This window comes from Scedosporium apiospermum, assembly GCF_000732125.1.
Source record: "Scedosporium apiospermum strain IHEM 14462 chromosome Unknown SEQ_SAPIO_0099, whole genome shotgun sequence".
NCBI lineage: Eukaryota > Fungi > Ascomycota > Sordariomycetes > Microascales > Microascaceae > Scedosporium > Scedosporium apiospermum.
In genome coordinates, this window is record NW_015971800.1 from 1361366 (window position 1) to 1384878 (window position 23513).

Consider the following 23513-nt stretch of genomic DNA (forward strand, 5'->3'; position numbering starts at 1 on the left):
ATACCCGCATTAACATGAAGGACGTGTTTGATCAATTAGCGAGGATGCTAGCGTATTCCTCTCGTTTTCCACTGAGCAAAGACAGAAACAAAACGGCCTGGCAAGAGGCGCGCTGCCATATACCATTGCCATGGGCAATGAGATGATGTTAGATTTGAGACTCGGGCGCAGTTGGAGCTCAGACCCAGGGGATTAAGGTACCCCCTGGTAAGATCTGTCTTGCAAGCTGTTGGGTTCTTGTTGAAGCTCTATTTCACACACGACAGGAAGTTAGCTTCCTTTAGCTCAACATTCCTCAGCCCAAGCCCCCAAGGTATAAGGAACGGAATTTCGCACGCTGTCGCGTCCGTCTCTTCGTAGCTCTTGACTGTTAAATACGAAAAGTACACGCTTTTCTCCCTCCTTCCGTAGTATTTTCATATACAGTCCGAGATGGAGTTGCATTAGGCAGATCTCAAGACGACCAGATCCTCAAACCCCTGGGCCTGGTCATCTCGTCATAACCCACAGCAGCTCTGGGATGACTGGCCAGAAAACGCCAACTTGTCTGAACTCTAATGGCATTTAAGTCTCTCTTCTCCTGGACACTTCCCAAACGCCAGACCGACTAGGCACGAGTAGTGTCAAGATCGGCGTACATAGTTGGGCTACCTTTCAAGACAGTTGGGGGTCAAGGTAGACAAGTCTCGTCTTCCTGTTTAACTCAATCGGTCTTGTTATTGTCCTTGTCCAAAGAGCCAGTGACCCTCTACACTACCTCAGTATTTACGCTACGCTTTCCCATTCGGCGGGCAACCACTTGATCCCTCCTCTCTTTTCCAACCTTCGGTTATCATCTTCCCTTTTTGGTTATTTCGTGCAGCCTCATTCCCGGCCCGCATTCGGAGGTGGTAGCAGCTGCAGCACGAACTGAACTTGGAAACACTGCTTTCGCATTTTTGCTGCCGAGCCACACTTCCCCCTCCGCTGATTGTCGCCACTTTAGAACGGACTGGAACCTCGGTCTATTAATACTGGATCTCATCTCTCGCCAGACCTAGACATCATCCGCTCGCTCATTCTAGGGGTTTTTCTGGGATTGCTACCTAAATCACACTCACGCTCACGTTCCTTGAGACGCCCGAAAGAGCTTCGACCACCGCAAACCAGGTTACACCACACACTGTTTGCAGCACTCGTCCTTGATAGTGGGGTTCATTTTGACGGAGCGCCCGGGTTGACCGAAAAAAAAATATCAGGAAAAAGGAGAAAAAGAAAAATCGTTTCCGTCTCCAATGTCGGCTCAATTGAGACGAATCTCCTCTCATTTCAACTATTAGATTCATCGTGGTTGCTGGGCTCGATTTATTTTCGATCGCCTCATCTCAATCTCTCATCTTATCATCTGATTCACGCGCTGAGGAGACATAGTTCGGCAAGGCCAACATCGTGCACGTCCAACAGGTGCTGACGACGGCCTTTCTCGAAATGGCGTCCACAACCTCCTCTGATGCGCATCTCGCGCCCAATGACTCTACGATCCGTCGCAAAATAGTCAAAAAGGAATCCTCGGCGTGGGACCTGAAGACTCTTGAAAAGGAGTCAGGGAAAGCCTATCGCCATGTTGCCGCAGTTCACAAGACTTCACAACCCTCTTGCCTCAGCCATGACTCCCAAGCGACGCCTAGCTTCCTGGGGTTCCGCAATCTTATGGTCATCTCTCTTGGTATGTTATGGCCCTTCTCATTCAGGGTAGCCGTTCGGTTCTCATTACTTATTCTCTCATAATTGAACCACGGCTGACGATGAATGGTGTAGTTGTTGGCAACCTACGTCTCATGATTGAAAACATTGAAAAGGTTCCTCTTTCCTTCATATATTGATATCCTGAGTTCACTGAGGCCGCTAACGGTATCTGCAGTATGGAGTATTAATATGCGTCCGCTGCCATGATTTCAGGCAATGGGATGTCTTGCTAGGGCTGGGTCTCTATTTCTTAATCCCCTGTCACCTCCTAGTCGCCTATCTCATCGAGTTAGTCGCCGCAAGTCAAGCCGTTGGTCTGCGGAGACAAGGCAAAAGCCATAAAGATGGTCCATCGCCCGAAGAAGCCGCTAAGTTCCGAAGGACATGGATTGTCATCGCCTGGCTCCACTCTATCAATGTCGTCTCGATCCTCGCCTACACATCTTACGCCGTGTACTACCACATTCACCATCCGCTCATCGGAACCATCACCGAGCTTCACGCCATCATCGTGCTGCTGAAGACGTACTCGTACGCTCTCACTAACCGAGATCTACGCCATGCGTACCTTCACCCAGCGACTGGCGGTCTCGCTGCCATCCCCGACCTCTACGCCCAATGCCCATATCCCACAAACATCACCATGAGCAATCTCGTGTACTTCTGGTGGGCCCCAACCCTCGTCTATCAGCCCGTGTATCCTCGTACCGACAAGATCCGCTGGGTCTTCGTCGCCAAACGCGTGGGTGAGGCATTCGGTCTCGGCGTCTTCATCTGGTTCACGAGCGCCCAATACGCGACTCCGCTCTTGCTCAACTCCCTCATCAAGATCAAGACCCTCGAGTACACCGCCATTCTCGAGCGTCTGCTCAAGCTCTCCACTATCTCGCTCGTCATCTGGCTTGCCGGCTTCTTTGCATTCTTCCAGTCGACGCTCAACGCCCTTGCCGAGATCACCAGGTTTGGCGATAGGTCGTTTTATGATGACTGGTGGAACAGCGAGAATCTTGGCGCGTACTGGCGAACATGGAATAAGCCCGTGTATAAGTACTTTAGGAGACATGTTTACTCCCCTCTGATGAGCAGGGGCTGGTCGCCGAAGATGGCCAGTATGATGGTGTTTTTCCTCTCTGCCGTCTTCCACGAGATACTCGTGGGTATTCCGACACATAACATCATTGGTAAGTGATTTCTGCTCTTTCTTTTTAGTATCTAGGCTTTTTCTTTGTATTTGATGCTAAACCAGAGACACACCTTTTCAGGCGTCGCTTTCTTGGGAATGTTCCTTCAACTGCCACTCATCGCTCTCACCACTCCCCTCGGCAAGTCCAAGACAGCAACGAGCAAATTGATCGGTAACTCGATTTTCTGGGTCTCTTTTACTATCTTTGGTCAGCCATTTGCGGCGCTTATGTACTTCTATGCCTGGCAGGTGAGTTTGAGTTTCCTTGTTCCCTCGTCCCCCTTTAGACGTGTCGGACTCGTGCAATTTTCTGATACGAGTGCGTTTCTATAGGCGAAGTATGGATCTGTAAGCAGACAGGCGATTCCAGCTAGTTCGTCATAGATTTCTTTGGGAATTTTGAAAATTCCGACACTTTAATGATTTACTCGGAGAGAAAGATCTAGATGGGGATGGACTTTTTTCTGTTTAGCTCACTGCCACCTTCACCTTTTTGTGTCGTCTATCGTTTGGAAACGTTTTTCTCTTTTATCAAGTCGCCAATATTAACAGGAACACTGAATTATTTCGTATCATAATCCTAGTGTTCTGATTCGGATGCATTTTTCCACTCTACTCGATCATGCGACCTCGCTTAGTACCCGTAAATATACATAGTGATGTCTCCTTCACCACATCAAAACTTAATGGCTTATCCTGGCCTGTCACTTCTGGATACAGACTCGTATTACCATCGAAGCACACAAACGAGAACCCAATGTCCCCTCCCCACCCAAGCTTCCGACCTTCCCTCACGCAATAAAAGGAATCCAAACTCTCGTCCTCTGCCGATACGTCTCATACTCCTCTCCAAAGAACCTGCCAAGAGATGCTTCCTCATTCGGAATCCTCCCAGCAAAGAACTTCCACATAACAACAGAGTACGCCAAGAAACAAATGACATTCCCCAGAACGAGCTGGGTCCCCACAGCCCACCAAAAGAAACCAAAGTAGGAAGGATGGCGGAAGATAGAATACACGCCGGTGGTGATGAGGGAGTGCGATGCCTTCTTGCTATGCTGGACGATGTGGTTGAAGCTCTCTCCGCATTGAATCATGGCGGCCGAGCGGACGACTTGGCCCACGGTGACGAGGACGAGACCAAGGACGACGAAGAGTCGACCCAAGTTGAAGGGTGCCCAGGTTTGGTTGGGGAAGAGGAGGTTGGTGACGAGGCATTCGATGGAGGCGCTAACGTGGGCGATGAAGTAGGCGGGCCAGTTGGCGGTTAGGAGGAAGGAGGATATTTCGGCGGACGGGGTGTTGTAAGCTGCCGTCGCCCAAAACTCGAGGAAGTGGAATGTGGAGAGGGCACCGAAGAAGAAGGGCAGGCGCCAAAGGGGACTCTCAGTGAAAAATAGTATGGCGATGCCGGCAATGACGGAGGCGGATAGGGCGCCGCCAAGGCAGAAGGCGCGTAGGGCTATGCCGGAGAGAGACTTGGGGCCGCCACGGTAGTACTGCCTGTCCGGCCGTGGGGGTTCAAAGGTGGCACCGGAGCTTGATGAGGTGGGACTGTCAGCTTCTGGTTCGTCCGGAAAGAGGGGGAGGAGCTCGGCAGGGTCATCCAGCCAAACTAGGCCTCTGCGACCTCGGGCACGAGGAATCATAGTGGCAACGGTAGTCTGTGAACTGGCGATGCTCTAGAAGAGAATCGATAGTTGAGTGGGGGCGAAATGGTGGTGTATGAAGGAGAAGAAGATGAGGGCGAGACACACAGGACTCCTCAAGAACCAGGCTGGAAGGGAGGAAATATGTGGATGCGCCTCGAGGAACGAGCTCGGGGACTGGCTAGATTTCAAGAAAGCAAAGGTCTTACCTCCACTGCGGGCTCCAAACACGGGGATGTTCCATGGTTTGCCTTCCTGTGCCTCCAAAAGGCTAAAGAATGTAGAGGCACAATCTACTTGCTGAAGCAGGACAGCATGCAGCTAGTATATAGACTAATTGAAGGGAATGATCAAGTAGTGATAGGAGAAATTCCTTCGGTTAGGTCCCTTTTCGCCTTAAGCTCCTTATTCACCCCTGGTCCATAGCAATGAACTTAACTTCTTTGATCCTAGGGCGGGGATGGTGACGCAGGGAGAGTGAGATCAAATGCAATAATGTGATTGTTTGCTTTCGATTGTTCTGGCTAAGGGACGTTGTTATTTGCGATGCCCCGGGAGGTACGGAGTCACTCCCAGGACTCTAGGGCCTTTCAGCTCGAGCGGATAATGCAGGTAGTTTCTCTCGGAGACGGATCAACGGCAACTAAATCGCTTCGCGTCGCCGAGCTCACTGCCTGCAAACGAGTTAACTTGATGGATTCGATGCGGCAGGGTGGGAGGTTGAGTTTGAGTTGCAGCACGTCGGAACAAGGCAAGGGCACGAGACGGCGCGGGAGTTAAGCGTTATTCTATTTTTAACCCCGAGGCAAAAAAAGAAAAAAAATGAAAGTCGTTGTGCAACACCAAGTTAAGCCAGCACTGAGCAGGTAGCGATGCAACGGTGCAGTGAGTTGAAGCGCGTCATTGGGCTTTCAATGGCCAACCACAGTGGGGTTACCCTCTAAATCCACGAGCGAGGGTCTGAATACGTCGCCAGCACAGCCTTGTCTCAAGTAAGTTAAAACACGACTCTACCAGCGCACCAATGCTACAGATATTGTCCCTGCGCAGGGTTGATCCTGTCCTCGAAGAAATCGTCGACCCATTACGTAGAGTCGGAGGCTGGCAATCATCTTTTTCACGAGAAAGAGCTGAATCTGCCTGAAGGCTTCCTAAGAGCGCAGGAGAAAGACAGCCCGTGGTTATGGATGGTTGATCGCATACATCCTATCAGTACATCAATCTGGCCCGCCTGTCTTTGGAGGTGATTTTTTCGGATTTATTTTTGCATATTTTCCACACTATTTACTCTACGATCCTCGTCGTGACGACCAGAAATCATACCGCCGAGATGTCATCCCATCGATGCTGGACATCAGGTAAGGGCGGGTGCCTTGCAATATACTCTGCCCGCCAAAATTGAGGCCATGCTAGTGGGGGCATTCCGGACGAGTTCTTATTATAGCCAGGTTCTCGAAAGCGTCGCGTCATCCGGACAGAGCCGCCCTATTACAGCCCGAGAATCCGTGGCGCGGCACATGCGGCGTTCCACGAGAAGGTAGCAGCCTGCAGGTAAATCGCCGAGAGCGCAGGGTCCCTGGAATGGCGGAGGGCATCTCTTGCCGTCTACTGGTCCGTTGGCTATCCAGCGTCTGGCCGTGGCTTTACTTCGTAACCTGTAACCCGGTCATGACCGAATGATGCAGGACACGGGTTGGCCTGTTGGGAGGTTGGTCGCTGACGGAGGGTACGACATGTGAGATGGTGATTCGATCTGTATAAAAGGAGAAGGGAAGTGCCTGTCTCGTGGCTTCCGTATATATATATTTCGGTTTTGCTTTCCTCGTGCTTGTGTATAATCAAATCAATCCATGCTAGACTTGACTTCACAGCTGATAAAATCACCAATATTACTCTCCCGCATACATAGTTCCTAGCTGACGCTCATCAAAACCAACAAAGGAAACAAGTCAAACCATCAAACCACCAAAACCTCAACTCGGAACCAAAACAAAAATGCACCTCTCATCGCACCTCGCACCTCTCTTCCTCCTCCTCTCCACCTCAGCAACAGCCTCAGTCGTCCCCAAATCCGCCCTCTACACCTGCAACATCTCCCCAACCCACCCAGCCTCCCGCCTCGGCGCCTCCAAATGTATCCAAGCCCTCCAAGAGGAAGCCAACGAAGCCGGCGGTCCCACGGGCGGCAACTTCACCGTGCAGGTCGGAGGCGAACCAGCTCGTGTATCCGAGTACACTTGGACCACGGAACAAGGAGAAGAGCTACTGAGTTTCGTCGAGATTGAGTATCTGGGTAGCGCTGGTGGTGGAGACGGGGTGGAGACGCAGGGGACCGAGGAGGAAGGGGAATCGGAAGTTGTCGGGGTCCCGAGGAGGGAGGTTGCTGGTATGTTGATGGGGTTGATCCAGGGGTGTAGTAATCGGAGCTGTATTGAGTTGGATTGTCCCGTAAGCGGGTCCGTGAGGATTCTTGACGGGACTGTTGAGGTGCGACTCTTGGGTGCTTAAGGATGGATGGTTTCATGAATGGACGATGGTAGGAATAGAACGGGCGGCGTTATCAATAGGGCTGGGGGACTTCGGGCGTTTGTTTGCTGGCATATCAGTTTAGCCCCATAGACACCGCTGTGCGGTCGGAGACCGTTTGCTGAATAGCATATATTGTAGTCTAGTATATCGTTTATACAACATGCATCTTTCATCTTACAACCAGGAACTCACTCTTAAGTTTTATAACGCCGCCGCAGTAACCTTCTTTCATCTAAAGCCTAGCTTGGTCTGTCCCCTCGCCCTGCTTTTCATCTGCCCCCAGCGCGCCGCTCATGACATACTGCTGACCGGCAGGAGGCCCGGTTTTCAGCACTAGATCCCTTCCGCCCCGCGCGTACCACCACGACACGGCCAAAGATGACCTGCCCACGTCTAACTCCCCGCTCTCCAACACCTCCCAGAACCTATTCCTCACGGGCAACCTGAGCTCGGGATCAGCGACCTGCGCCACGGCTTCAGCAGTCAAGGTAAGCCAGTCGTCGACAAGCGGCAGAGGGAGGAACGGAAGAGCATCCACAAGCGCGAGGATTAGCGTCGTCTGTTCTGACAACGGACCCGACTCGGGCTTGGCATCAACGGCCGGCGGTAGAGGTGCGCCGGAGGCATTGAGGGCCCGGAAGCGCAGCATCTCCAAGAGCACCTCGGCGAGCTCGGGGTTCGTGGCCGAGACGGGGAAGGGAGGGGAGACGATCTGGATGACGGTCTTGAAGGCGACGCGGAACTGGCGAGGGGAGATGTGCGCGGGGAAGGAGGTGAAGAGTCGGTCGACGTAGAACGGGACGAGGTTTGTTGCCAGGGAGCTGTTCTGCGGGCAGCAGAGGACGGAGAGGATCGCGCTGTGGGCGGATTCGAAAAGTTCTCTCGTTAGGAAAGAAGTGGGGACTTGAGAGAGATACGCCATTGCGGGCTGGACTATTAGAAGCTCGCAGGCATCTGCGGGAATGCCCAGGGGAAGATGCTCCGCTAATCCAAGATAAAACAGGTCCAGGGTCTTGTGAACGGCATGAGCAGGGATGACACCAGAAGCGTCAGGTCGTATTTCTCCGAGCAGTGCGATTGTCGCGGGTGGATATCGCGAGAGAATATCAATAGCTGTAAGGTTGGTGAAGGTGTAAGCTTGAAATGCTCCAGCGCCGTCTCTCGAAGAGATAAAGTACAGGTTCCTAAGTGTATGTAGAGTCTTCGTGGCCACCGACGGAGCTGTCTGGTCGTGTCGCAGCCTCGGGTCGAGAAGAGATCTCGCCATCAGCGGTTGCAGCGCCGCGGTAACAGAGAATAGTATTTTCTTCAGCAGGTCCCAAAGCGCGGGCCAAGTCACTTGTATGGTCTCGTCGCTAAGGTGGTGGCCCTCGGTCTTCACCTCAATCGCGGAAAGCTGGCAAGGCTGCCACCTCTCGAGAATTAAGCGGGAGAAGTCTAGCAGGGCATCCTGAGCTTGCAAAACGACTGCAGAATCTCTTGCGTGTTGCATGGCGTGCATTATCAGCTTCGCGGTCGCACCCATGCTAGTCACTACCGGTCGCGCCATAAGTTGCTGTAGCTGTTGGAAAGATGCAGAGGTCGAGGGCCAGTGGATAATCTGGCCCTGCCTCGAGAGACCGCTATTGATAGTGGATAGGAATTCGCCCTCTTGGAAACCTTCTGCGCCAGTCAAGGTCCACATGGCGTTTGGAAGAAGCGTATCGGAATTTATCGCATAGAGATGAATTTCGGAGAGCAGCGGTAGCGCAAAGCCGAGCGCAATAGATATCGAAGCCGCAGCGACAGGTCCATCCTGCATTGGCCTTCCGAGAGCTAAGTTGGCTGCCTTGACGATAGCCTCCTCAAGGGTGTTTCTCAATCGCCTCGATAAGGTGTGCGAGGCGTCTTCCGCAGGCGCCGCCATGCCCATGAGTATTCCGGTGAGCACCAAGAGGTGCTGCCACCGGTTCGATCGGTCATCGGCGCCTCTGACAACAGCGGTTGCCCATGCGTCGCAGTCTAGTCTCGTCGGCGCTCTTCCCCCGGGAAGCGGAGTCTGGTTTTCGCCCCGTCGCGTGCGAAGGGCTGCCGTGTGGTAGATGGAGATGATTCGATAGCTCGTCTGGATGCCGTCGCCTCGGTGCCAGATAGCGGGCGCTGTGAGCAGTTGCGATGTGAGAACGGCGAGATTCAGAGGGTTCGAGAGGGACGTCAAGAGGGTGACGGTAGTGCCGACGATCTGGTCCGTCTTGGGTCCATCGTGGACGCTCTGGTAGAGCTCGAGGACGGTGTTGAGAAGGTGATCGACTGGCATCTTTCCTTGGCGGCGACCGTGACAATATTGATAAGAAGAGAGCAGAGAAACCGACTCCAGATGCGCCTTACTCTGGGAGCATTATCAGTCGGAGTTGGAGGGTCGAACTCTTCTTGGTCTCGGGGATTGGTTTAGGGATGTCGCTGTCGCTGGTCGCGGGATCGTGGGATCGTGTGTCATCAAGACAGAAATTACCGAGGCACGTCGACGGCTTGAAGCTTCGGCGCAAGTTTCATGTGCGCCAGTAGCCAGGCCAGTAAATGGAATTGACTACCGCACTGTAACACGTCAGGCTGTGGGGTGGATTGAGCTGGCACGGCGACGCCAACCCCCTAAAATTGCTGCACTCCAGTGTGACATCAGCAGCCAATGCGTCAATGTTGAATCCGCCAACCTCAAGACAACAAAACCTCGACCGCTTCTTGTCCCATCCACCGAGGTGCCAATTGTGCACCATTACCGCCAGACAAGAGCATAATGCGACGCGAGCGACCACGACTCTTGCGGTAGGGAAGGGGCTGATTCCCACCCCTTTCCAGAACTCGTACCGTCAATAATTAAGACAACCCCAAACTCTAACTACGACGACGACCTCAAAATGATTCATCACCAGCCGCCGCCTGGCTACACGACGCCGCCCTTTCCTAGCTTAACATGGGAGATCCTCGACCCGACGGAGAGAAAGGAGCGGTCCTTGTTTTACATCAGTGATATATGGAGGTTCACGCTGCTATGGACGCTCATCATTTACGCCATCTTCCACCTTGCCTCTGCCAGCATCGCAGTCGTGATGCACGGTCATAAGAGGTCTGCGTGGAAGTATCTCTGGATCGTCCCTGTCGCCTATTTGTTTGTGGCAGGAGCTCAAGGTCTTGTTGCAGGGAGCGTGGTCGGACTGATGTAAGAATAATGAAGGAGCCCGGTCGCCAGCGCTATCTAGCATCTTCGCGGTTGAGGCGGTGAAGGAACATACTGACTCTTGAGATGTCCAGGCTCGGTGCCGTTTACAACGCAGGCTATTTCTCGATGTCCCCGTGGATCCCCTTCGCCTGGGGCTGGATCAACGTCCTCGTCCTAGTCATATCGTCGTTTTCAATTCAAGGCGGTCTATGAAATCTATTCGGTCACAACAGCGCCGCCCTCATCAGGAGGAGGCGCCGATACGTCAACTCTCTTAATAATTCTAGCGGGGTTCCCAGCCACGCAAGTATACTCGGGCACGTCCTTTGTCACGACACTCGCAGCTCCAACGGTTGATCCCCGACCGATCGTCACACCCGCCAGAATCGTTACGTTACCGCCGAGCCAGCAATCCGGGCCAATAACGATGGGCTTTCCTGATTCGGGACCGGAAGTTCCATTGCGAAGGGTTGGGTCTAGAGGGTGCGTGGCGCTGAAGAAGGAGCAATTGGGACCGATGAGCGTGCGGTCACCGACGGTGATTAAGCACGTGTCTAGCCATGTGCTCCCGAAGTTGACGTACACGTTCTTGCCGAGCCTATACGGTGGTTAGATATTTGCGAGGAAGAGAGATTTGGGGAGAAGCAAGCGGATCATCATTACTTCACATTAAAACCATAGTCCATCCTGACAGGAGCCTCGACCCAAGGGAAGTCCTTCAGTAACTTGTCGTCCTCTGCTGGGGTATCATGCGGCGGGGGTAATGGAGGGGGCAACACTGTGGTATCTTGCACGATACTGATGCGAACAGTGCCTGTTAGTGAGAGCTTTTTCTCCGCAGAAGGGCAGGAAATGCGGTCGTGGCTAGGAGAGAAGGGGCCTGGTGAGAAAGGGTGACAAGAGGACCCTTACTCTTTCCACAACTCGAGGAGATGGCGCCTAGACACGTTCCCCCCAGCAGCGTTATATCTAGCGCAGGCTGCCCCGCATCGTCGCCTGTCTGCAGTAAGGTCGGGTGTGAAAGCGTAATAGAGTTCGCCGGCATGCATGCGCCTGCGGTTCTCCGCAGCGAATTCACTCGAGTCCTGCATGACCGGATCTGTTCTGGGTGAAGATCACGTCGCTTTCAAGTTTCTTTGAGGTAGAAGGCGAGAGTGGGGGCTACCAGCGTCTCGAGAGCTGGCAGTTCTTGGGGTATCGTAAATGGTGTCGTTAAATCCGAAATGCAGCAACGTTTAGCTTTAGTCATCGAGCAACACGATACGATGGTGTTCAATTTTTCTCTTTCCTCTTCTCGCACTCTCTCTCAAGATGAGGCCGAGGCTTCGTTGGGTTGAAACAAAGCAGCGGGGTACAATTTATTTAGAGCCAGCATTGAACCTCCTGACCTGAGCCCAGCCATCGGGCTCGGCTCCGGCCCGAGATAGACACACTCGGGAGTTTCACCCGTCACCCGTGTTAGAGTCAAGGAAAACGCTCGATTTTAGTTCAGACCTCGCAGTAGTCATTACATCTACACGATATACTGAGTTTTTATTTTACAGAGAGTTATTATTCCCGCTTTTTTTGGATCCTCTGTTCCGTATTTTGACAGTTGGATTTTAAAATTGGACATGCAACCTCACCGAGTCTGTGGCCTGAGCATATATATTTGACTGGTTTCTCCCTCTGGACTCCCTGGAGTGTCCCTCAGACCACATCCAGCTTCCAGCCAACCCCCTTCTCCCCTTTTTTTCTTTTCTTTCCCCCATTGAAAAGATGCGCCGCCTCCGCGAATTCGTACGTAGGCACAAGACCCGTAAAGAGGAGTCCCAAGCGTCGTCAGAGCCACCGCCTCTCCCATCTCTCCCCCGTCCTCCTGATGTCCATCCAGCGGCGCGGGATGTCTCACCACAAGACCAGTCTCTCTTCTTCCGTTTGCCCACGGAGCTCCGTATGAAGATCCTCCACACAGCTTTCGGCGACCGCACGATCCACATAGACTTCCGCTTCCGGGCTCCGTTGCACACTTACGAGACAAGCGGAGGCCATGAGCCTGTCCACGGAGGATATCCCCCGCTTGCGGAGTATTTCCCGTCACCCAGGAAGTGGGAGCCGAAGCCGCGTGGGGCTCCCGCCTGGAGGTGGTGGAGCTGTGTCTGCCACAGTAGCATGCCTCATGATTATAAAGGTTGGCGCTACTACTACCAATTCCCTGTGTGGTATGATTCATGTTTGGAAGGAGGCTTCAGGAGCTGCTGGTATTGGCCGTCGACCGACCCGGAGAGGTGCCAAGTAGGAATTATGGGCTATTTGCTATCATGCAAGCGAGGGTAAGAAACTCCCAGAGCCTGTCTCGAATGCATGAACTTATACCTCTATATATATATTAGCTACGAGGATGCCTGGGATGTAATGTGCTCGACAAACACAGTATTTATAAGAGACGATCCCCTGGTCCGTGGCCTCCTTCGACAATATGTCGTGCCAGACGCCCCTATCCTAACCGGCCATGATATACATCACATTACATCTCTAATAGCGCGCTGCGACCTTACACTCTTTGGCTCCTTCGACGGCACGGATGAGGTCCAGCAACGAGCGCGATTCGCTGAGTATCTCGACCTGATGCCGCGTGCCTTTCCCAAGCTCGCTCATCTACAGTTAGACCTTGGGCCAGAGACGTACAACGGAACGGTCCCCCCTTGGGATTGTCTTGAAGAGATCGAGGACATCATCCTCAAGCCGCTACTAGAGATGAGTAACAAGATGAAGAGACTACGAGACTTCTCCGTTCTGATGTCGCAGTGCCTCACCTGCGACTTCTTTTCTAGCAAGGCCCGGGAGGAAAGCCTGTTAGCCGTCGTGAACAAGGACGGCTTGTCAGGTAAAGTCTGGTATCCGTTTACAGCTAAGTTGGAAGGAGGCGAACAACCTGGAAAAGGATATTGGATCGAGGAGGGGCATCCGGGCACTTACGGCTGGAGACCTGATGGGAGGCGGTATGCCACCAGGATTATGTTTATTACAGACTTATGATTTCCACATTTCGTGCAGCGAATGAAAACTCCACGAAACACAAGGAAGAAGCTTCAATTACTGTATTAAGACTTGTGTGTAAATTTGGATCTAATATTTTAGCAACACTACTGCGAAGAAAATACAAGGAAGGAGAGAGAGATGAATATGCGGTAACTTCATGTAGGCTGAGGAGGAATGCCCGAGAAGTCGCAACGGGGCTGGAAATGCCAACGCACACATAGACGTTGGCCCACACCCCAGAGCAATCCGGCGCCGCGGCGGGGTTCCATTCGTAAAATTGACTGCAGGAAGGGGCGAAAACAAGCATTAGCCTCAGTTGAAGAAAGGGGAAACTGGAGAGACTAAGATTTGCTTAGGTCGGCTGCAGGTTAAGTTCTTACCTAACCGTGATTCCAGCATCGGTGGCAATCTGCCAGCAACTATCTCCCGGCTGGACGAAGTAGAACCGACGGCAACCTTCGACCATGGTAGCCAAGGAGATATGGGGCCAGCTGTGGGACAATATGGGGACGAATGGCGCGGAGCCAGGAAGCGGCGCTTAGTGAAAAGTTACTTCCCTATATCGGCTATGGAGTGGGTACTATAGCCTCGCTAGTGGTTGTGGTAGTGTCGCCAGAGTGTATTGTTGTTGTTGCTAGAGGGGTTGTAGACTAATAGTCCTCAAGGAAGGTCGGGATGACTGTCGTAGTCCTTGTGGTCGGACTCCCGGGGATGGCACACAGTAGTACATGCCAATCTACAGGGAAACAAGAAGTCAGCTTGATCCCACTCGGATTCGAGCATGAGGACACTTCTCAAACTCACCTCAAGGCTGGAGCAATCGGAACCAACAGAAGGATTCCATGTCTTAAAGTCGATCTCGGAGAACGTGGAGAATATAAGCGAGATAAGATAACAGTCGTCCCCGTCAGTGGTTCTGTACCAAGCGACACAATTAGACGCCGAGTCCGCCGGCACGTTCTCGGGCTTCGTCTTGACAGTCGCCGGCAGAGGCAGGTTTTCCTTGTCAAACGCGAATACGCAGTAGTAGTGATCTGCCAAGAGGCCGTAGCAGTTCCCACCAAGGACGGGATTCCATTCGAAGAACTGCTCACGCGTGATAAGTTCGCAATCTGCTAGGACGTCATCGCATGTTTCGCCCTAACGTATGAGAGAAGTAGGGAAAACCCCGACGGTATCGGTTAGCTAGAGTACTCTAAGTAAGAGTTGCGGGGAGTAAACTATCTTACGGCTTTCACCAGGTAGTGAGATATGCAATTGGTCGGCATTGGACCATGGGAGGGCGTGGGCGTGAAGTCTGCATCAACGGTTGGTAGAGGCGCTGGGGTCCATGAGAAATACTCTGGCAGGGTGAATTTCTCGGGCTTAGGAAAAGTAATAGTCAAGGCTTTCTGGGGCGGGACGTCAACGCAGACGTAGTCGCCGGTGTAGAGGCCGGAGCAGTCTTTGCCGACCGTAGGGTTCCAGGCGAAGCTTAGAGTAGGTGGTGGTCAGTTAAGAAAGAAAAAGAAAAGGGGAAAGATCAATGTATAAGACTAGCCATACAAGTCAGCAAGCGTCATCCAGGTTCTGTGCTGGGACCAAATATCTTCGCAGGTTTCCCCCTCGACAACAATGTGCCATTCTCTGCAGTAATTTGGCTGCCCTAGCTGCATCATCGGGCAGGTTCTATTGTCCACAGGAGGGGTGGTGTCCTGGGCTAGGGCGATGCTGATGGCGCTGGCGACGAGGAGGGTGAGGCTGGAAAGAGACCGGCGCATCATGATAGTTTCCTTGTGTCTCTATTTAGTTCTTTTCCCTCTTCCCTCTCTATCTTTTACCTTCCTCGCCTCCCAAGGCATGAGAGCGAACAGGCCACTATGCCAGCTAAAATATTTCGACTGAGCTTTTGGGGATGGCCGGGGCGGGGCGGGCAAGTTTGGCCGACTGGCCTGAGGTAGGTGCAGGGCAGACACGGAGTGAGAGCACTGGGGCTAACTCAGGAAGGGAAGCGCAAGAAGGCGAGAAGTAGAATGGAGCACGGGGGGATGGGGAGAGACAGAGAGGATAATACACGTCGACAATCGCGGGAGCGGTGAGTGTGAGCATCACAGTATTTTCAAAGATCATCGATATTCACGGCTCGCGCTTATTCCAATTCATAGGCCGGAACCCATTCGGATGAGAGCTTCAGGGGACTCAACCACAAAGTATTTCGTATGGCTTCGACGTCGAAAGCTGGGCACCGAATCGAATCGGGGCCAAGACCGAAAATCCCCGTCAAATTTCCTGCATGCATTAGTGTAGTGGGTGAGCATAGAACGCAGAACCGGGGTTAGCGGGACCTGCCTCCACGTACGCTAGTCCTGGTGCGGGCTCATCCGTTCGAGCGCGCCCAGGGCCCTGAACCGGGCTCAGAATCAGGGGCATCGTTACACAGAGCGGTTGATTGATACCTTTCGCCACTGACATGGATTCGAATACTCAGCCGTCGACAATCCAAAGCGGGAAAATGGACCAGACGCTGGCCGGACAAAGACCACCAGCTCCTGCTATGGGTCGAATGCTACGCATACATTGTCGAGGCCACTGAGAAATGGCAACGTTGAAGGTAAGCTATCGTCTAGCTTGGGTCTGTAACCGCTCAATGGCAATCTCCCCACTTACAAGGGCTCATTCACGCATCTAAACACAGCTGATCATGCGGACATGCCCGATGTCACCTCCAATACCTCCATGAGCTTGGTCATGTCTGGGGGCCTGGTGCATGAAGGCCGGAAGCCCGCCTTCTGGGTTGGAACCGGAAATGGCCAGGCTCTATTGCCAACTCGATTGCTGGTTTTAACTGCACAGGACTGGCTTGCCATGGAAGTACTGGCGAGGCTAAAGGCTGCGCCTGACGGAGCGGTGCTTTCACCTCGGAACAAATGGGTGGATATCCTGACCTAGACTAGCCCGAGATGTAATTCCTCAATCTTAACACCTATGTTCGAACATGACATGCTCCAACGCAGCGAGGTTGGTGATAAGACGAGTTGAAAGGGATACCACCCCGCTCGACATCGCCCGTAGAGAATTTTTATACAAGTTTGCTAGAACTTCCATCCCGACGAGAAGGGCCACAACGCCATTCACCTTGAAGAACCTCGTCTGCCCAATTAACTCGAATTGCAAGATGACGGAGGATCACATCGACATACGGACGGGGAAGTATCTCTGCCTATCCGATATCTGCGGGCTAGGCCGACAGGCTCGATGCCACTAACCAACCCTTTGTCCTCGGGCCATGAGGGTGTTCCCAACCCACGTCCATTTAACATCCGAAGTTCCTCTGTTCGCGTTGCCTTGCCAATCCCAGTCGCAGCCCGTTATAGAGCAATCCCCTTCGCTGGCACAAGCATTGATTTTTTTTTTCTTTCTTTTAAGATCTTTTTAAAGGAGAAAACGAGAAAGAAATACCACATGCCATCTGAAATCATACACTCTATTATTTTTCTAGAACCATCTCGTAATATGACAATGAGTGAAGTCGGTATCTCTTACAAGTTTCCCACCAAGATTTTCTTTGGCAAATAGAACAGAGCCTTTACCAGGATCATTTCGACTTGTTATCCCCGGGCTTTACAACCTGGTCCTTCACCGCACTAATCTGCGTATCCACAATATGGAACTGCGACTCTAGCGACTTCCTAAACAAGTCCTTCCCAATGACCAAATCCTCATCCTTCATCCTCTCTAGATCCCACAGCGTCGCTCTCATCCAACTCACCACAGCCGCCACATTCCTATAATCCACATCCTCCTTCGCCTTGTACAGATTCCTCCACACCGCCGACGCCAATACGGCATCACCCCTGGCGATGCCCTCATCGTACGAGGCAAGGAGGCCGCGCCACTGCACGAAGAGGTCCTTGAGGAAGCGCTGGCGCTGGCTCTTGGCGGTGAGACCGTGGTTGATGTCCATCATGCGCTCGCAATCGAAGAAGAAGTGGTTGAGCAGCTGGTGGTACCAGGATTGGTAGGCTTCGGGTTCGAGGCAACGGGCGCGGGCGACGAGGACATACATCCGGAGCATGGTGACCTGGGACCATGTGCTAAAGGTGGGCGGTAGGCCGAGGACTAGAATGAACAATGAAAAATGTTAGGATCCGCAGTTCAAACGATGGGGCGGGGTGTTTGGTTTGGATACGTACGCTTGTGCCATGTGCCCTCTGACTTGCCCACCTCCTCGCCATCCTCCAGCGTTTCTAACGTGCCATTGTGTCGGTCTACCTCCGAGATGCTGTAGGCCGCAGGCTGAGCAACCTTTTTGTAAACCTGGTGCGTCCCTCCATAGATCGCGTACGAGCCGACGAGACCGGTACCATCAATCTTCCTCGTGGGGATGCTATCGTCGAGTTTATTCGCGCTAGTCTTCGTCTTCGCAGGACCCGCCTGCGTGCTCTCTCTCCGGGTCTGCGTTGCGATTCTCTGAGGCACGGAAGTGACGGTAGGTAATCGAGCGAGTCGCGAATTGGCGGGAAGGAATTGGGTTTGTTGCTGGGCCGCCCGTTGGAGGAGCGTCCTCGCGTGGACGCCGCACCGTGAACAGGCCATCGTGGGAGGATGTGGAGGATTGTGAATTGGCCTTTCCGACCTTTTCGGCAGCGATTCGCGAGATGAGGTTGAAAGTCGCGACGGGAAAATTTCGGGCGTGTGGAGCCTCTAAAAAATAAGTTCAGGAATTCTTCCCTTAGCCGGATAATTCGCACTGTCTAAGTATTTGATTCTGGGCATAGGTTCCACAGTGTCCGTTATCTCACTCACTCACGATCTCTTCATGCGACCGGTATATGAGCTGAAGCTTCCGTCATATGTCGCCTGCATCAAGCTCACTTCACCAAACTCCGTAGGCGGGAAAGCATGTCATCCGCCTTTCACTTCTTTTTCAGAAACAAGGCGTCCAGATGCGGCGAGTTGTGGTGACAGGCCTCGGCGCCGTTACACCCCTCGCCGTGGGGATGCGAACGACGTGGAAACGGGTTCTAGCTGGCGAGTCGGGTATTACTAGTGTCCTTACAGAGCGCCCGCCGGCGAGCCAGTGGAAGGGAATTCCGAGCACCGTTGCAGGTCTCGTTCCCTTGGATAAAGGGAAGGGGGCGGAGCATGAGTGGCGACCGTCGGAATGGCTCAGCGCTGTTGAGCAGGACAAGATGCCGCGACATACGCAGTACGCCGTCGCCGTGAGCGAAATGGCCTTGAAGGATGCTGATTGGGCGGCGACGACGGAGAAAGAGAAAGCGATGTCAGGCATATCGATGGGTAGCGGAATCGGTGATCTCGATCATCTTTATACTACGAGTTTGGGATACAATCAGGATGTAAGTCATGGGTCCAGTAGAGCATACGAATTGACCGGTGCCAATATATATAAATAGGGCTACAGGAAACTATCGCCGTTCTTTGTACCTAAGATTCTCTTGAACATGGCAGCGGGCCATGTCTCGATGAAGTACGGTCTCCAGGGACCCACGCGATGCATCACAACCGCATGCGCCACCGGGGCCGACTCGATAGGCGACGCGTTCACTACGATTAGGCTCGGCCGCGCTAACGTCATGGTGGCCGGCGGCACGGAGTCATGCATCCACCCCCTAGCCCTTGCCGGCTTCGGAAAGGCCCGGTCGTTGTCGACAGCTTACAATGACAACCCAACCGCAAGCTGCAGGCCATTTGATCGTGACCGGGATGGGTTCGTGATTTCCGAGGGTGCAGCAGCGCTCGTTCTTGAGGAATTAGAACATGCTAAAAGGCGGGGCGCGCATATTTATGCTGAGATTAAGGGCTGGGGATCGACGGCCGATGCGCATCATATAACAGCGCCGAGGTCAGATGGGAACGGCGCCTTCCGAGCCATGGCGGAAGCTCTTCGGGAAGCTGGGGTGAAGCCATCTGAGGTGGATTACATTAATGCGCATGCTACCGGAACGCGCGTGGGCGACGCTGCGGAAATTCTGGCGATTAAGGAGCTCATGAAGGATGTTGACGAGAGCGCGGTCACGGTGAGCAGCACCAAGGGTGCAACGGGCCATTTGTTAGGAGCGTCAGGTGCACTGGAAGCGCTATTGACGGTACTATCCATCCATGAGGTAATAGGACCCCTAGACCTCGAAATTGTTTCGTTCATCTGCTAACCTGAAGATGCAGAGAGTTGTCCCTCCGACGCTGAATTTGGATCATCCTGATGTTGGCGGCATCAAGTTCAACCTAGTCCCTAACAAGTCCCAGAAGAAGGAGAAACTGGATGTGGCTGTATCAAATAGCTTCGGCTTCGGAGGTGTTAATTCATCCCTGGTATTTTCGCGACTTGTCTAAGAAAGACGGCGGCGTAGCTTGGTGCATATTTGTATGATAAAGGGCGACTTTGAGGATGTCATGATTCAGTGTACAATTAAATCTAGAAGCGGCAAAGCAAGGACTATGATATGTTGAATAGCATAATTTACGAGCTAGATTTAGATGATATGAATGTGATTTGGATAGCATTTTAAATTTAATATTATTCCGGCACACGCGCGGTTGTTGCGGGAGTGAAGTGTAGACGCAGACGCATACGCAGGCGCAGGTACGAAGTACACGATGCGCGTGGGAGGTGCGTCGCCTGTTTCTACTTTGTCAGTGCTGAATCCAGGACACGTTTCAGCCTCAGTTTAGCAAACTCAACTTCATCTACACTGGTACCCTGTTTTAAGCTTCGAGAACCAGTTTCTCAATTGACGTTGATTCTCCCACTTATTATAAACGGATTAAACCCCAATTTTTCCCTTTTCAGTTGAGAGAAGACCAGGATTGGATCAACACAAAAAAGGACACTGTCCTTTCGAACCTTAGCACGGTACAATTTTCCGCCAAACTACGGCGTCCTGGCTCCTCACTTAGCATCTCCCGATATCTTATCTTCATCGATTACTTCGTTCGGGACGAGTTATCTGAGAAACTTCATCGCTGGGCCGTTCACACCAGACATTCGGATAAATTGAAGAATCCTGGCTCATCAACTCCTAATAATTGATGAATCCGTGTGTCTTGTGCGCCGCATGCTGTGACAGAGTCAGGGATCGCATGTGTGACACCTGCTCACATCAATCCGTTCCTTGCTCACCCCAATTCCCCTCACCCAAGCCCCAGCACCTCATGTGAGAAGTAGCTGTCTCTGAGGCTGCCAAACGCACTTTACGACGCCCTACTGAGGCCATGTCCCGGGCTAGGGACGGCACACCATCCGGTGTTGCCGGGCCTTCCACCCCAACCGAACATCCTTCTGCGGCGACGGGATCCTCGGCCAAGACGTCCGACTTCTCAAGGAGCCCCATCGAGAACTTGAAAGAGAGTGTGGCGCAATGGGGCGACTCCGCGGCTCACCGCAGCGATGACGATGATGATGAGGGCTCCGAACACGAGCTACTTCTTGATCCTCTCGGTCAAGGACCTGGGGGTAAGAGTTCTGTGGATCTTGACAGCGAGGAAGGAATCGCCCTTAAGGCCGGCGATGAGGATGAGGAGCAGGAAGACTCACCCTACGCCGAGGTTCGAGCGGCCGTGCACAATTACGACCAAGATCTGCCATGCAATACTGTGAGGGCATGGGTGATTGGGCTGTCGTTGGTAGTTGTGGGGGCCTCTATGAATACGCTCTTCTCACTTCGCCAACCGTCCATTGGTATTGGCCCCCTTATCGCCCAGATAGTCGCATGGCCTCTCGGTCATGGTTGGGCGAGAGTAATGCCAGGGAAAGAGTTCAACACCTTTGGCATCAAGTGGTCATTGAACCCCGGACCGTTCAATGTCAAGGAACATGGTGTCATTGTCGTCATGGCCAGTGTGTCGTTCTCCGTTGCTTACGCGACCGATATCATTCTCGCCCAACTCGTCTTTTACAAGCAAAACTTCGGCATCCCGTTCCAACTTATGTTGACTATCTCAACTCAGTCACTCGGATATGGTATCGCCGGTATAATGAGAAAGTTTTTAGGTACGTCTGTTGAGTAGTAACTTGGGGGAAGAGGATGAACATCTGCTCACATGTCCTTCTCAGTGTATCCTGCGTCCATGATCTGGCCCGGCACTCTGGTGTCCGTTACCCTCATGAACGCCATGTATGAGGAACGCGATCGCCCAGACCCCAGAGTTCTTGGGGGAAATATGCCTAGGTACCGGTGGTTCGGATATGTTACACTTGCGGCTTTCCTATACTACTTTATCCCCGGTTACTTCGCTCAATTCCTGAGCGTCTTTGCCTTTCCGACATGGCTTGCGCCAGATAATGTGATTGTTAACCAACTTTTTGGTGGTATCACGGGGCTATCCATTCTTCCCATGACTTTCGACTGGACCCAAGTCGCTGGCTTCGTTGGCTCGCCTCTTATTCCTCCCTGGTACGTGTCCCTCGGACAGAAAGACGCTTATTAGTGCTGAAATGGAAGGCACCGGCAGACTAACATGGCGAATTCTAGGCATGCTATTGCCAATACCCTCATAGGCGTGGTGCTCTTCTTTGTTGTGACAGCCTCTCTCTTCCACTACACCGGCGTTTGGTACGCCGAATACCTCCCCATGAGCGATGCGGGTACCTACGACAACACGGGAGCTAAGTACAACTCTTCTCGTATCCTAACCCCGGAGTTTACTCTCGATGAGAAAGCCTACGCCGAGTATTCGCCCCTATTCATCAGCACCACCTTTGCCATCTCCTACGGTCTCTCGTTTGCCGCCATCGCCTCATTGGTAGTGTATACCTACTTGCACAACGGCGATCGCATTTGGCGCCAGTATCGGAACAGTACAAATGAGAAGCCCGACGTCCATATGAAGATGATGAGGAAATATCCCGAGGCGCCAGGGTGGTGGTACATGTCGCTCTTCGTTGCCGTAAGTAGCCGCGGCAGTTGGCATTAGTCCTTTTCAGCAATGCTGACGTTTACAGATGCTGGCCATGGGTTTCTACACCATCACCGCATACCAGACGAATCTCGCTTGGTGGGCGTTCCTCTTGGCCGTCTTCATCTCCTTTGGCTTCTCGCTACCCATTGGCATTATTCAAGCAATTACAAATAATCAGATAGGCCTCAACGTGCTTACTGAGTTCATCTATGGGTACATTCAGCCCGGTCGCCCTTTGGCGCTCATGATGTACGTATCACCCATCCCCCCCCCAAAAAAGCAGTACCCTTTCTTTTCCCTCACTCCGTGCAAGCTAACCCTTATCAGCTTCAAAACTTTTGGCTACATCACCATGTCTCAAGCCCTCAACTTCATCTCGGACCTCAAATTTGGCCATTACATGAAGATACCGCCTAGAACCATGTTCCTCGCTCAGGTTGTCTCCACGACACTCTCTTGCTTCATTCAGATCATGGTTCTCAACGGCGCCCTTTCCAGTATCGACGGGGTATGTACGCTCGAACAGCCCGAGAGGTTCACTTGTCCTGGTGGCCGAGTATTCTTTGCAGGTGAGTCCCAATGCCACGTCCGATATCCTCAAACTCAGAGAGCTCTTACTGAACGACATGACAAAAAAATAGCCTCCGTCATCTGGGGTCTCATCGGCCCCGCCCGCATGTTTTCCCCAGGCCAAGTCTACTCGGGCCTCTTTTTCTTCTTTGGCCTCGGCGCCATCGTCCCAATCATCATCTACTACGCCTCCAAACGTTGGCCTACCTCGCCCATCAAGCACCTCATGGCCCCGCTCATCTTTGGCGGCGCCGGCATGATCCCGCCAGCTTCCCCGCTCAACTACCTCACCTGGGGAATGGTCGGCTATCTCTTCCAACATCACATCCGCTCGCGCTACTTTAACTGGTGGAGGCGCCTCAATTTCCTCACGTCGTCCGGCCTTGACCTCGGTCTGGCGCTCGCAACGCTCGTCATCTTCTTTGCGTTTACGCTAAATAACATTGATCCCCCTTCGTGGTGGGGAAATGACATCGTGAGAACAACGTTGGATTATAAAGGTGGAGCGGTGCAGGCAAAGGTTCCCGAGGGGCAGACTTTTGGACCGGAGTCTTGGTGAAGGGTTAATTTCTGGCCTTAACCGCTCAAGATGCAGGCTTTCTGGTGCGTGAGTATCTCGAGACGCCACTGGCCCATAGGAGACTGGTGTTTGTTCCTTTTAGCGAACCTCACTTATAGACATGTATCCATTGATTTTTTGTACTCGTAGACAAAAGCGGTCGATCTATATATTTCAGCAACT

At 52.6% G+C, this 23513-nt stretch overlaps 7 protein-coding genes and 3 pseudogenes across 7 annotated transcripts; 5 read left to right on the forward strand and 5 right to left on the reverse strand.

Annotated features, from left to right (window-relative positions):
• Nucleotides 1-1467: 1467 nt before the first annotated feature.
• Nucleotides 1468-3292, forward strand: SAPIO_CDS5820 (uncharacterized protein; the record flags this gene model as incomplete). Its single annotated transcript, XM_016788070.1, has 4 exons — nucleotides 1468-1705; nucleotides 1998-2906; nucleotides 2988-3157; nucleotides 3242-3292. 4 exons carry the CDS (start codon nucleotides 1468-1470, stop codon nucleotides 3290-3292), a joined length of 1368 nt encoding a protein of 455 aa, XP_016642386.1.
• Nucleotides 3293-3699: 407 nt separating this feature from the next.
• Nucleotides 3700-4557, reverse strand: SAPIO_CDS5821 (annotated as a pseudogene; the record flags this gene model as incomplete).
• A 1995-nt stretch (nucleotides 4558-6552) lies between these two features.
• Nucleotides 6553-7065, forward strand: SAPIO_CDS5822 (annotated as a pseudogene; the record flags this gene model as incomplete).
• A 253-nt stretch (nucleotides 7066-7318) lies between these two features.
• SAPIO_CDS5823 lies at nucleotides 7319-9382 on the reverse strand (annotated as a pseudogene; the record flags this gene model as incomplete).
• Nucleotides 9383-9980: 598 nt separating this feature from the next.
• Nucleotides 9981-10495, forward strand: SAPIO_CDS5824 (Integral membrane protein; the record flags this gene model as incomplete). Its single annotated transcript, XM_016788071.1, has 2 exons — nucleotides 9981-10282; nucleotides 10375-10495. 2 exons carry the CDS (start codon nucleotides 9981-9983, stop codon nucleotides 10493-10495), a joined length of 423 nt encoding a protein of 140 aa, XP_016642387.1.
• Nucleotides 10496-10498: 3 nt separating this feature from the next.
• On the reverse strand, nucleotides 10499-11373 carry SAPIO_CDS5825 (Tetrahydrodipicolinate N-acetyltransferase; the record flags this gene model as incomplete). Its single annotated transcript, XM_016788072.1, has 2 exons — nucleotides 10499-10880; nucleotides 11195-11373. 2 exons carry the CDS (start codon nucleotides 11371-11373, stop codon nucleotides 10499-10501), a joined length of 561 nt encoding a protein of 186 aa, XP_016642388.1.
• Nucleotides 11374-12040: 667 nt separating this feature from the next.
• Nucleotides 12041-13325, forward strand: SAPIO_CDS5826 (uncharacterized protein; the record flags this gene model as incomplete). Its single annotated transcript, XM_016788073.1, has 3 exons — nucleotides 12041-12452; nucleotides 12804-13263; nucleotides 13319-13325. 3 exons carry the CDS (start codon nucleotides 12041-12043, stop codon nucleotides 13323-13325), a joined length of 879 nt encoding a protein of 292 aa, XP_016642389.1.
• Nucleotides 13326-13937: 612 nt separating this feature from the next.
• On the reverse strand, nucleotides 13938-15066 carry SAPIO_CDS5827 (uncharacterized protein; the record flags this gene model as incomplete). The annotated part of the gene is made up of 4 exons (XM_016788074.1): nucleotides 13938-14039; nucleotides 14108-14443; nucleotides 14533-14776; nucleotides 14849-15066. 4 exons carry the CDS (start codon nucleotides 15064-15066, stop codon nucleotides 13938-13940), a joined length of 900 nt encoding a protein of 299 aa, XP_016642390.1.
• A 1811-nt stretch (nucleotides 15067-16877) lies between these two features.
• On the reverse strand, nucleotides 16878-17878 carry SAPIO_CDS5828 (Ubiquinol-cytochrome c chaperone; the record flags this gene model as incomplete). Its single annotated transcript, XM_016788075.1, has 2 exons — nucleotides 16878-17401; nucleotides 17476-17878. 2 exons carry the CDS (start codon nucleotides 17876-17878, stop codon nucleotides 16878-16880), a joined length of 927 nt encoding a protein of 308 aa, XP_016642391.1.
• A 350-nt stretch (nucleotides 17879-18228) lies between these two features.
• Nucleotides 18229-23330, forward strand: SAPIO_CDS5829 (Beta-ketoacyl-[acyl-carrier-protein] synthase II; the record flags this gene model as incomplete). Its single annotated transcript, XM_016788076.1, has 10 exons — nucleotides 18229-18642; nucleotides 18700-19410; nucleotides 19469-19615; nucleotides 19965-19998; nucleotides 20469-21293; nucleotides 21357-21696; nucleotides 21775-22189; nucleotides 22245-22450; nucleotides 22529-22770; nucleotides 22843-23330. The coding sequence occupies 10 exons, from the start codon at nucleotides 18229-18231 to the stop codon at nucleotides 23328-23330; spliced, it is 3822 nt and encodes a 1273-aa protein (XP_016642392.1).
• Between the last annotated feature and the right edge of the window lie 183 nt (nucleotides 23331-23513).